This window comes from Sebastes fasciatus, chromosome 1, assembly GCF_043250625.1.
Source record: "Sebastes fasciatus isolate fSebFas1 chromosome 1, fSebFas1.pri, whole genome shotgun sequence".
Lineage (NCBI taxonomy): Eukaryota > Metazoa > Chordata > Actinopteri > Perciformes > Sebastidae > Sebastes > Sebastes fasciatus.
The window spans coordinates 32517586-32531468 of record NC_133795.1 but is presented as its reverse complement, the minus strand read 5'-3'; the positions used below and the strand labels follow the sequence as shown (position 1 = coordinate 32531468).

The following is a 13883-nucleotide window of genomic DNA, read 5'->3' as shown; positions in this document are numbered from 1 at the left end:
TAGTTAGCATAACTTTGTAGTATTATTTAGCGTTCTTCCTGACATCCCGCTACAGCCTCTGAAAAAAGTAAAGTCGGCCGGCGCCCTCAAGGAGTGGAAGTGGTTAATAGGGTGCAGTGTTAACCTCAGGTGTGAAATGGGGCTGGACAGAGCAGGCTGTGGAGATCTGTATAGTATGGCATATGTTATACTGTATATAGATTAGTACGGTAATTTGTTGTAATGATAGTTGATAAATAAATGGCAAATAAGCATGAAAAATACGGTACTTGGGCGGGCCAAATATAATTAAGAGGGCTGGCCAACTATAGCCTAAGCGTCGGGGAAACACTGAGGTTATATTGTTGTGTAAACAAAACCCCCACCACCAACTGACAAAAGTGTGCTCTCTCTCCTCTCCAGAGACCCTGATTGGTGATAAACTGTACCCCGTGGTCCCGGTGAAAGAACACCACCCCCGGCAGGCTGGCCACATCCCCTCCCTCCTGCCTCCATGTATCCTGAATCGACCACCGACTCCCCTGCTCGCCTCTCCCTCCGACAGACTGGCTCACCGGGCATGATCTACAGGTGAGTTGCTGGGCGTGTACTGTGTATACAGACACAACACATTTCTGTACATGTGCATGTATGCCCATATGCCAGTCACTGAGGATGTGTCAATTAACAGACTATTTGGATTTAAATTGTAATTTAAAATATCACCAATAATTGATTTCTAGGTGTTGCAGTGTCTAGTATGTAACACTGTTTTGATAGAAATAATTGACTCCTGTCCTTGCTCATTCTTACGTCACAGTATCATGATAATTTTATACTTTTTCATTAATATCAAATAGGGATGCACCGATCAGACTTTTTCAGTCCTGATACCAATAGCGATACCTGGGCTTTTGGTATCAGCCGATAACGAGTACCGATCCGATACCAGTGTTTAATTAATAAGCTGTATGCCTCACTGTGTGGAAGTGACTGAACCGGTCACTATATCCTGACAGTAGTACATGAGACAGGTAACCTGGAAAAAATCATGTGCCTCTGTGTCCTCTGGTGTCCTCCGGTGTCCTCCGGTGCTCCTAACGGCATCTGCAAGATTTCACAGACCGGAGGAAAACAAGCAGTCACAGCTGACCTGACCATCTGCTGTCCATCTGCTGTCTATGAGAGCCGGCTGTCAATCACTCGTGAACTCTGACCAAACGGTCAAACTAGGCAGCGCTGATCAAATATGAATCAATATTATGTTACGTTAATGCCTATTTCTCGCCTCAAATGTTTTCAGAATCATCTTGTAGTGTACGGTTTAGCTGTAAAATGAGAGTTTGTGATCCAGCTGCCATGTTGAGATCAGGTTGAGATGGCTTGAAGGAACGCCAGGAACTGGTCACATGACCGGAGCACAGCCAATAGGAACGCTCTCTCTCTGAAATGACCTGTGATTGGTCAAAGTCTCCTGTCACGGGCTAGATTTTTTAAAGCCTGAAAACAGAGCCATGAGGAGGTGCAGCAGTCTAGTTTTCTCTCAGAACACTTGAATTACAATATGCTGAAAAGTTATTGTGGAATTTTTGCCCAATGATGCCAAAGATATACTGCCTACTGCCCCTTTAACAGGAATTACAATTCAAGTGTAAACATTTTTAATACAGCAACAAATTGGTCAAAACTTAAACAGGAATTCAAATTCCAGTATTTAATGTACGTAGTATATAAACATAAAATCGAGTTGAATATATCGGCCCCACTGTCACCGATATCAGATCCAGGTATTTGAGTCGGTATCGGCCCGATATCCGATCCAGTATCGGTATCGGTGCATCCCTAGTATCAAGCCAAGCACAGACTGAATTAGTTAATTCAGAATTATTAATGTGCAACCAAGAATTAGTACACAAACTGTATTTCTGTCACACAAACATATGCACACTTACCTATTGTTTATACCACTATCGAGGACATTGTGATTCATGTTTATTACGTGAAGTTGTAACCATTACCTGCCTTACCCTAACCTTTATCTAACCTTTACTTAACCCTGGTGGGAATGCATTAGGAACAACAAATGCACCTGCTTTCCCTAACTAGTAAAGTCTGAAACAGGTCCCTGAAATTGCGACACAGAGCGAGCACACTCTCACTCACACTCACAGTCACATGCAGGCAAATCACAGCATATTTAATTTTCACTCGTCTCATTGCATGTTGTGTTTACTCAGTGGAAACAGCAGCATGGACACCCATGCCTAATTTTTAATGATTATCCTGCACTCTGATGTTTCACCTGCAAGTGGCGCCGGAGGCCCATCTGCATATACAGCATCTGTTCCACTCTTCTTCTCAAGCAGCTTTATGGTGGTGTTTCACATTGCAGTGGCTGTCAGCTATAGGTTTTGTGATACTTTGTTAAAGCTATGGGACAGCTATTGACTCTTGTCTTTTATATACTGGTGTAACATAACAGAAAAAGTGGATGAGATTTTTTGACATGATTTTGATTTGCCTTCAGTGGGAAGATGAGGGACACAGTATAGCAGCCTGTTACCAGCACATCAGTACCATTCATAATTTTCACTACTACTAGTTTACATCCACTACTTTTCCACACATTTCCTGCAAGTCACAGCGTAACTTTGCTATTACACTAAAAGCTTAAAATGTTTTGCTACTTTTTTCAAAAAGGTAACATCATCAAACATCAAACCTGTCTTTGTGATGGTCAACTTGTAGTTGGTAAACACACCTAAGCAACCCTATAATGCCTGGGTAACACTAGGGCCATGGAAGTACTGTCATAATATGTTATATTATATTGTCAACTACTCTGTTTTATAAATATATATTTTTTCTGTTTTTACTCTTTATCTAACTCTTGGTATTTTGCATTAGCTTCTGTCTAATTAATTGAATTAACTTGAATTATAATACTTTTCAAGTTATTTGGGAGGAAGCAAACAAAACAGGTGTAGGTAATGGATGTTGTAGTGTCTAGTGCTTTGCCTAATGCAGAATGATTCTTCTTAAAACAGAGGTGCAGGTGGAAGATGAGTGATTTATGGTCTAAACTCAATTATATTTGAAACCTTTTGTTATAACTAGGAACTGCACAGTGTGCTTGGAAGTAGATTAATTAACAGTGATCAGAAAATGATTTTTTCTTGTGCTTAATGAACTCAAAGGTCACAACTTGTATTGTTGTCACACATTTAATTTCAAGACGGTGAAAGGCGTTTTGTTTGATTTGTTGTCTGTACCATAACAGGCAAGTATTACCAGAAAAGACAAAATCTTCTAATCTATATGTAAATTGTAACAGTATCTCAAAATATTGTGAACTATTTCCAATCCATTTTACCCACTCATAGTTTGATTTTAGTATAAAGTAAACATTGAGAAGAGATTTTTTTGTAATTTTCAGATCTTGAAGAGTTTAGGTTTTGTGCAAACACTAGGAAGATTTTTAATTTTGTCTTCAAACATGCACAAATAGCTGCACTTTTCATGTAGTATGGTAACTGTTTTTGTGAAGACTATACAGTAGGGCTGGGCAATAAATCAATATTATATCAATATCATGATATGAGACTAGATACCGTATTAGATTTAGTCATTTATCTGAACTTACCAGACGGTTCTAGCTGTTCTATTATTTGCCTTTACCCACTTCGCCATTATATCCACATTACTAATGATTATTTATCAAAAATCTCATTGTGTAAATATTTTGTAAAAGCACCAATAATCATCCCTACAGTATCATCGCAATATTCATATTGAGGTATTTGTTAAAAAATATCTGGATATTTGATTGTCTCCATATCACCCAGCCCTACTATACAGTGATTGTGTGTTAGGGTCATATCGCTCAGACATTTCTAGCATACATAAATGAATCCAGTGAACATTCTGAACAAACAAGGCTTTGTGAATGTTATATTTAATGCACTATATCTGTGTCGTTTCTAATGCAGTATTTTCTATTTCCTACTTTGCTCTTCCACAGTTTGTAGCACCTTTGGCTGGCAGTCAACATCTTACGTCACCTTAGTGTCTGTATCAAATTTCCCCCACTACTAACGTCTTCCTTTTCCTGCTTATATTAATCAACGCTTTCCTTTTTCCTCCTTCCGCCTGATGTCTTCAGCGCTCGTTATGGGAGCCCCAAACGACAGCTGCAGTTCTACAGGTACCTGTCTGTCTGTATCTGCCAGTCACTGTCTGTTGTCGCAAAGCAGGTTTTTTAAGTGAAGAATTTTCTTTTATATATATGTGTTTTTTTTGTATCCGTGTTTGTGTGTGAAGTGTATTTTTTCTGTATATGTGCGGTATGTATTTATAAAATGTTGTGTTTAGTTGTATTTCTCTATAACAACCTTGCTGTAGAGACTTGCTGTTCTGTCATTTAAAACCATACATCCATTAGTAAACCTCTGCAGCATAGATAACACTTATCATCTACTATTTAGCTGGCAATGCACTATCCAGCTTAAACCTGATAGGGGTGATGATGATGGATTTTGTTGCAAGGTTGCTCTCAAAACCTTTGAATCAACAATAACTGTCTGCGTTTTAATGTTTTGTTTTCGTTTTTTTCACCGTTTTTCTTCAGCAGTGAAACTCGACACCGGCTTTTCCTGTCAAACTTCAACATGTGACTAAGAAGCTCCTTACAGAGCTGATTTCTAGACACTTTTTTTTGTTTTGTCTTTTACTTCGACATGATTAAGCAGATAGTCATTTCCTTTATTCATCATTTCTATATTAATTTTTGACCTCATGGGAGTTCAACCTGATCCGTCAGTCAGTGTTAGAGATGAGACAGTGTTCTCTTAGAGTAGGGTTGTGGTGTGCCTTTTTAGATGGTCAGTCTTTCTGCTGCTTTAGAGTAGGATCATATTTTATGGTCTGATATCAGGCCTTATTCTGCTGATCCAGTTATAAAAAGCCCTGACTATGTGGATGTGCTTGTAATGAGCTCACTATCGGATTTTTATCTTGGCGCCTCGCACATTTCTGTCCTTTTTTAAAGTGCAAACCGTCCCACTAGCTGCTCCTCTGGCCTACGTGAGGGGGATCGATGAAGCCCCCTATCTCTGTCTGTCTATCACTCTGACAGCCTAACGGGCTGATGCTGGGAAGGGAAGTTTCTTTTCAGTCATCTCACCATTATAACACACAGTGAGTGTGTGATGGCTAGCACACTTACTACTACTCACTAGGATGCAAATTAAGTCTGAAAGGAGTTCAAGTCCACAGTCATGTTGACAATGTTTAGATTTGGCCAACTTTGTCTCAACCCCACCTTGTCTTTTATGGCCTTGGAAGGAGGTATTGTTTTCACCGGGGTTGGTTTGTTTTTTTGTCTGTCTGTCTATCGTCCTTCCTTCTGTTTGCAGGATTACTCCAAAAGTCCGACATGGATTTGAATGAAGTTTTTTGGAGGGGTGGAGTGTAGCACAATGAACAATCCATTAGATTTTGGTGGCGATCCGGATTCGGATCATGATCCGGCTTCAGGAATATTTTTAAGAATTCCGATCAGCCTGAGCATTAAGACCACAGGGTATAACACATGTGCCGTGTAACTGATGACGCGTTGATGACGCATGACCACGCCTTCATCATCCTTCGAGCAGAGAGATAGGTGTGTGGATGTATGAGTAGATGACGGGATGAGAGACAACGTAGTGTAACATTATACAGACATAACAAGGCTGCTGAATGAGAGAGGCATCCGCCGACACGTTACACGGAAACACACCGTGTTAATAATAAGCCAACCACCTCACGTTACCGCCAGCTGAGAGCTGTGATCTGTTTTTAAAGTCAGGCACCTTGGCGGAGGTTGGCGCTCTTCGAGTGCCATTCTAGTTTTATCCTGTTTTGCTTTACTCTCCGGCATGAGTTTTAATCAGTTGTATGTGTCTATGACATGATCTATTCAGAGCCATTTTAACGTTTGTCTTTATGGTTCTGTGCTAAGAATGCTCTTAGATAAGTATTTCCGGCTCTGGCTATCGTTAAACCATTTTACAGTTTTCAGGGGACTGAGTGCTTTCCGATGATGAAGCCCGTTGACTTCTGACCTCTCTATGTCCCATGTCTATGGGTCAGGGGAAAATAAATAATGTAAAAGAAGAAATAAGTGCTTCATTTAATGCATCCCACGGGTCACAGGTATATGTACAGTTTAGCATTCTTATGGCTCATATTTCATCCGCTTGAGCTGGCTGATTTTGGTTTAAAAAATATTTTTTTAAAAATAGTAAAATGTCTGCTATGAAAGCCATAACTTAGAGAACTGAACTAGGTTGTACCAGCTTGGCAAATTACCAAGTCCATGTGTAAAGTCCCTTTTCAATCAACGGATTTCAAGGAAAAACATTATTTTACAAAATAAAGTATAACCACTCAAATGTATGGATTGTTTTAGCTCACAAAGTTGATAATAAGGTGAACTCTATTACTAGGAAACATCTCTAATGTCCAGGTGGGTTGGAACTTAAATTGTAAAAATCCCCTTTAATGCTGCAATCATAATGACCAACTCAAATCGCTCGGTCATGTGCACTAGGGCAAGGGCAGTATATCCAAACAGACTGGCTATTTTCATTATGTACCATGCGATGTGCAAGAGGGTTTGGCGGGAGTGAAATCTATACAGGAGGTTGGCTTGATTAATCTTTGTCTTCTCAGTGGCACCACTGGTCTCAGCTGTGCCAAAATAGCTCATCAGTTTTCTCGTACTGCAGAAGCACTTCAATCCTTTTTTGTGGAGTTTCATTCGGCTACATCAGACCTACAGTAGAGCAAACACTGTTACTACCGCTAAGTACAGTATAGCTTGGAAGCTCATCGTCTTATTAAAGACAAGTGTTGATTGTAGCAGAAACTTAAAGGTTCTCTATAAGACATTCAGAGCAAACAGCTATTCTCTATGTAAAGATATAGAGGAGTAATGTCATCCTGAGCAGAGAATGAAGTCACTCTCCCTCTGTGTGTGTTGTAATCAGAGCTTCTCTGTGCTTTGTTGACATAGCCTTATCGGCCGTGCGTGCCTTTTGGAGCATGTTAGTGCATGTGAGCCCCACTGGCTGGCTCATGGCCGCCGCTCTGCCCTGCACTCATAAGGCAGTTACCGCTGATAACGCCGTCCCGACAGACGGTGTCGTCGCGGAAGCGTAGCGCCCACCATCCGGTTCCCCCTCAGGTAAACACTGTTATCTCAGCAACGTTAGCTGCGAGCTGCCGGCTCAGCCGTCGCCATGTTGAGAGCTGCGTGGAGGCAATAGAAATGCTCTGAATTTTTAATTGAACCTTTAAATAAACTTAAATTAATTCATAATTTTGAATTGATTAATCCGTCCATTTAATATCACTTGCCTGGGTCTAGGTCGTGTTAATTTAATTAATTTTATCATAAAGAGTTATTGTTATATAATGCTGGGAAGTACTGAAAACTGTGATTATAATGATAAATAATTTGTGGTCATATCGTCCAGACTGTTCATCTGTTTGTAGAAACCATGGAGCACCAGTGTGTGAATACACTGCACCAAAAATATGCCGCTAAAGGCAGATGATGTGCTTTTAGTGTATGTTTGTTGAGATCTGGATTACTTAGTACTACTGCCAAGTATGTCTGAAGTTAGTGTCTGTTACTATAATTGTATACTCTTATACAGATAAACAGAGGTGTCCATTAGTTTTTTAGTGACTGTCAGAGATGATGATGAAAGAACTTTGATCAAAGTACATTGGATTCTTTCCTCTGTGTAACTAATAAGACGAGAACAGAGCAGCTACACAGAATCAGAGTCTGATTCTGATTGTGACCTTGACTTGAACAAACACAAGGCTGTGTTGGAGAGAGATGCAGCATAGCGTGCTTAACCGGTGTGGTTTTCATAATTCCTTAGTTAGAGAGTACTCGAACATGCTTGGCGGTTTGTTTTTTTCAGTGTGTGTGTATACGTACAGTATGTGTTCGCTCGTTAACGTGTACATTTGTGTGTGTGTGTGTGTTTCATGTGCACACACAACACTCAGGCCTTCATTATTGTCCAGCTCTTAGTATTCTTTCCTGTGGAACAACAATCAGAGGCTTTTAGCGCAAAAGCTTTGGTGAATAATTCAGGGCTGATATTATTTGCTGCGGTTAGCAGAAACAAGACGGGCCACTAAACGACATAAATGGATTTCTTCCACGAGACCTCACAGGGAGGGGAGGAGGAGAGGTGTTGGTTGTGGCGATAGAGTATGGTCCAAGTGGTGAGGGGAGGGAAGGGATGCACTCTCTTATTCACTAATTGGTTTAGACGTTTCCTAGTAAGACACTCCCAGTTTGGGTGGACCCGCTCCATCACTGTCTGCAGTGTGTGTTTATAAGAGCAGACAGGCACCAGACCAACCTCGCTCATGAGCCGACCCCCAAGAAACCGGGTGAGTTTGAGGAAAGATTTGCACTCATGACCACGTCGAGAGTGTGTTTGTTTGCGTGTGTCTTTTGTGTGTAAGAGGTTGGCGGAGTGATGAGGAGTGTGTGTGTGGGTGTGTGGATGCATGCTGCCTAGCTTGAAGTCTCCTCCTTTATTTATGTCTTCTGTCTCTAAGCGAAGAAACCAGCGGTTTGGGAAAGTAATAGAGGATTTGTGGGAGAGATCCAAGTCATGATGGCATCAACGGTTTGGCTAATTTTTTCTTCCATGTTAGAATTTCAAACAGATAGAGGTTGGAGGTTTTTACAGTCTGTATTTTGTAATGTGTTGGATTTAATATTAGTTTTTTTTACCACTTTGTCTTTTTTTAAATGGAGGTTTGATGTCAGTGTTATAACTGTGTGCTGTTTTGAGGCAAAGGAAGTGCTGTTCAAGTGTTGTATTTGTCAGTAGACTTTTAAAAGATCAATACAGCTTAGAGCTCACGGTATGTTTCAAACTAGGGCGGCAACTAAAGATTATCTTCATTGTCGATTAATCTGTTTATTATTTTCTAGATTAATCGATTAGTCGTTTGGTCTAGAAAATGTCAGAAAATGGTGAAAAATGTTGATCCGTGTTTCCCAAAGCCCGAGATGACGTCCTGAAATGTCTTGTTTTGTCCACAACTCAAAGATATTCAGTTTACTGTCATAGAGGAGTAAAGAAACCAGAAAATATTCACATTTAAGAAGCTGGAATCAGAATTTTGACTTTTCTTTTTTTTTAAATGACTCAAACAGATTAATCAATTATCAAAATAGTTGGTGATCAATTCAATAGTTGACAACTAATCAATTAATCGTTGCAGCTCTATTTCAAACCAGCAGTGAAATATCATATCCTTATTCTCATTTGGTTATAAAGAAGGAACTCTGCATTGACAAAGACCCAAACTGAACAACAAGTAATTCTTGTTGAGGGTACGGATTATAAGATAAATTGCATTTTTATTTTAGTAATTATTTAAATTGCCATAATTAAAATGCTGTTGTAAATCTCACCTTAAGTCATTTTGGATCGATCCGTTATGTTAGGCCAGAAAGTGTTCACCATGTCTTATGTTAATATTTAATGAATAATTTAACTATAATCTCCAAATCATAATCATGGCTATGTATGCTATAATGAGAAATAACTAAGAAAGAGATTTCCTGGAATATAGTTTCAGCATGTATTTTTAATGTCTTTGTATTTCGTTTCTAGACAAATGTTTTTTATAAATGGCTACAATCTAGGGCTGCAACTAAGGATCATTTTCATTGACGATTAATCTCTTGATTATATTCTCGATTAATCAATTAGTTGTTTTTTCTATAACATGTCAGAAAATTGTGAAAAATGTCGATCAGTGTTTCCCAAAACCCAAGATGACGTCCTCAAATGTCTTGATTTGTCCACAACTCAAAGATATTCAGTTTACTGTCATAGAGGAGTAAAGAAACCAGAAAATATTCACATTTAAGAAGCTGGAATCAGAGAATCTTTTTGTTCTTAAAAAATTACTCAAACCAATTAATTGATTATCAAAATAGTTGACAACTGATCGATAAGTCGATTAATTGTTGCATCTCTCCGACAATCATCTTATTTTTTTTCCGGTAAAATAATTGTTACACTTTTCTCTACATTTCATGTTTTCACAGAAGTCATATTTTAGAGTAAATGTGTATTTGAATAGCATTGGTCTGCAGGTCAGTGTATTATATATTAATCGTGTAACTAATATGAAATTGCAGTCTTGGTGTCATACAGTTCATTGCCTTTATCAAGAGAGTGGGTTTGTTGCCAGTGCTCACTAGTGCATTCAGCGTTAAGTTGCCTCCTTGTAGTGATGGTGGAACCACAGATATAATGGGTGGAGCTGCCACAGTGCTGCCCTCTATTGATTAAATAACAGCACAACACTCTTTGTAGAGCTGAATCTTAAAAGAATCAAATAACTCAATCAAAGAGTCTGTGTGTTTAACAGAAGAATGAAGACTAAACTTCTTGAAATGGAAAACATAGTTGCTTTAAGCTCCCTGAACTCCTGAACCTGAAGTAAAGCCCAACTCTACATTAAAGATCCATCACAAGTGCATATTGTGCAGTTGTTTGGGGATTCTTTTAGTGCTTGTGCACATCTGTTTCTTCCAGTCCGGATGGGTTCGTTGTGCCTTTTTGTGGAATTGTATCGTGGACTACTTTCAGAAAGTTTGTCTGTTGGCTCTCCCTCTTAGTCTAGTCAGAATCAGAAGTGAGACCAGGTCGTCCCCTCTTGCTTGGTGCATGTCTGAATGCCTCCCCTCTGGTAGATAGCATGTGCCCTCTTTGGTCCTGCTCCTTAATCACCAGCAAGTCACCTGAATGCTCCCTATCAGTGTAACCCTACCATTGTGTACCTGTCAGGGGAGGGTGGTGCGGGGCTATGCCGTGCGACTCTGATTACAGGATGCATGGCCGTGTGCTGCCCCGAGCAGGAGAGCTGTTTTTTTTACGGGAGCAGGTGCTATTTAAGGAGGTGGCTGTACTCTGCCGGCTCCTCGCTCCGGTCATCTCCCTACTTTAATCTTGACTGCACGGGTCGCCTCAGCATCACAAGAAGGAAGAGAAGGAGGGAGGAGGGGGGGGCATGTTTGCGGGAGGGTACGCCGGCGGCCCCGGGGGGATTCCCGGCAGGCGCAAGTCCAGTCACTGTCCTCCTGAAAACCTGCAGATCCCCAAACCGGCAGTGCCAAGCGGTGTTCGAAAGAGCAGCAGCAGCGGCAGCGGCAAGATGTTGTCTATGACATACAGCGACAGCATCCGGAGCGGGATCAACCGCTACCACTCGGACCAGGGGCTGAATCAGCCACCGGCCAGGCCCCCCGACCCCGCTGAGCTGCAGAGACTCCGGGATCAGAAAGTCGCCGCTCAGATTAAGAACATGGAAGACTTCATGAAGATGAATGGCCTGGCCATGGAGGAGTGTGTGTCCTATCAGACAGGCATGAAGTACAGGTAAGAGAGGGGCAGAGGTTTGACAAGGGCTCGGATACCACCGAGACCCGGACAGTGGTGGGGCTGAGAACCAGCAGGTGAGAGCAGTTTTGTGGTCGAGGGAGGTCAGATACTTGAGGGTCTACTGAACAGATGTGTGGCATCGTATCGGTGTTTTTGTTGAGGTTGGCCTCAAAAATAAATATTTTGTACCATTTGCTGTAAGGAACATGTTTATAAGTCTCTTCTTTGTTAATATCATTACAGTTTTTTCTCTGTCCTCTGGTCAGACTGCACTCATGTAAAGGTACTGGGGCTCAGGTTTTATTTTAATCATCTAGGTCGGTGGCATATTTGCCCAACTACATGGGAAGGACAGACCGCTCCGTAAGGAGTTACCTGGCCCCTTAAAAATCTCATTCAGACTTTCTTTTCTTTTTCCCCTTGATCACAAAGATACTCTCCCTTCTTCTCTGGCTTTCCTGATTACTGCTCAGAGAAATCTGCCCCACAAAGACAAACAGAAATAACTCCTTTCTGTGTGTTCAAATCTCAACTGAGAGATATCGATAACATACATATAACAATATTAGATATCATGTATGATTTTGTTTTTGTCATAATATTGTAATATAGGTTTAAATATTTGCTTCGTCTGAGTTGTAATGTTTTCTGATCTTATTTGAATATTGTTATTGGAGTGCTGATAAACACCGCATGCCTTCTTGGCAAGGAAGTGTAAGTGTATTTTCAAATTTGGTGATTTATAATTTTTCAGGTAAAATAAAGGATTGGGGTATTCCTATTTCTTAAGATAAACAATTAACAATCCCATTGTTTTATCTGATAAAATAATGTGACTAAGCTGAAAACAAGGCTGTGATAGACAGTCATACGCAAAATATTGTCACATCATCATCGATGCCGTGTCATGGCAGTCTGTCAAAAAATATTGTGTGATTTGAATGTCAGTGCGCCAAGCTTTAGTTCAAAAGTCAAACGCCAGGACTTGAGTTTGTTAATTAGTTAATTTGATCTGTGTCCTCAACACAGTGACAGCTAATCAAACAGCCTATTTGATGGACTGTTGCTGTTCAAAGGGTTGAGCCCGTGCAGCATGCTGAACGGCTGTTGCGTTGGCTAATAAAGCCTGTTAAACTGATGTTGCCATTGTCGACATGGACGTGGACATGGATAGCTTTCATCACACGCAGGCATGGCTGCTGTTGTTTTTGACCGAGACCAGTGACTAGAACGCAGGTATGGCTGGCTGCTGTTACCACGTCTGGGGTGACCAAGTTTTACTGTCATCTACAGGCAGTGTTGTGTGTCACCGCCGTGCTGGCATGTTTCCTCGCCCTTAGTTACCTCCCCGTTGCGTAAAGCTCAGTCACTGGCCCATGGCGGGTTAGGGTGCAGCTTTGCGAGCGTGTGTGTAGAAAAGGAGTTTAATATTGCAAAGAGCATGTGTGCTTCTTTACTCCTAGACCTCAGAGAGCCTCCTACAGTAACCATCAAATTTACATATCAGTAACACTGGAGATCTTTATCTTTCTAATGGACCTAGTAACAAATCTAAGTGGGATTTGTGGTATCTCTTTGTGGTGTTGTATTTAACCGTTGGTATCCATTTACCACCGGAGTAGTAGCTCATCTAACGGATGTCTTTCTCGTATCGTGATCGCCTGCAATTCTGTAATTAGTGCTGCAATTGGGTCAGCATGTACATGTGACCTCTGAGTCAAACTCATCATTATTTCAGGTGTGTGGTCAGGAAGGCGGGCCAGCATTGCTACTAAGCAGCATTTAACCATTCTTAGCCCTGACATCACATTTTCCAACAAACACAAGCAAAAAGGTTATATTAGTTATATAGTCTCTCTCTTCTTTTTAACTCTCTGGCTTGCTCAATACTCTGCATGCATACTTACTAGAGCTGTCAATCAATTAAAATATTCAATCGCATGATTATCCATGATTAATCACGATTATTTGCAAATTAATCTCACATTTTTTTTATCTGTTCAAAACCTTAAAGGGACTATTTGTAACTTTCAGAAATGCTTCTTAACAGCGACACCTGTGGCCGTGAAATCAACGAAAGTCAGCGTCGGGCTCGCGCTTGCTTGCTCTAAATATACCTGAACGAGCATCACTCAAAACAGTGAGGTGACACACGTCAGCTAAAAGCACAATATCACTCTATATTTCAGCTGCTTGGCAGTAATGTTAGCTGACCAGACGAAGGTCTCTCCATGAACATGATTTAGATCTGGTCCTAGTGTTGGCTTTTCCTGCCTAAGTGCAGGCTGAGGCAGCGGGGCTCTCCAGCGTGTCTCCCTGCTCTCTCCGCCCGCAGCCGGAGAGAGCAGAGGAGACACCGGCACCCGGTCGGTAACGAGAGGGTAACGAGAGGGTAACGTAACTCTCTGTAGAGCTCCGTCACTT

The 13883-nt window shown here is 40.9% G+C and overlaps 1 protein-coding gene across 7 annotated transcripts in view; it reads left to right on the top strand.

Annotated features, from left to right (window-relative positions):
* Nucleotides 1-13883, top strand: part of kcnab2a (potassium voltage-gated channel subfamily A regulatory beta subunit 2a) — a 109339-nt gene that overhangs the window by 42349 nt on the left and 53107 nt on the right. For 3 of the 7 annotated variants that reach the window (XM_074643797.1, XM_074643815.1, XM_074643806.1), the window contains exons 2-3: nt 403-570; nt 4142-4183. In XM_074643797.1, the coding sequence (XP_074499898.1) occupies nt 494-570; nt 4142-4183 (119 nt within the window). In that variant the 5' untranslated portion in view covers nt 403-493. Of the gene's footprint in view, nt 1-402; nt 571-4141; nt 4184-11178; nt 11457-13883 lie in introns of those variants that run through there. The other 4 variants (XR_012594934.1, XR_012594935.1, XM_074643768.1 and 1 more) reach the window with 2 other exon arrangements.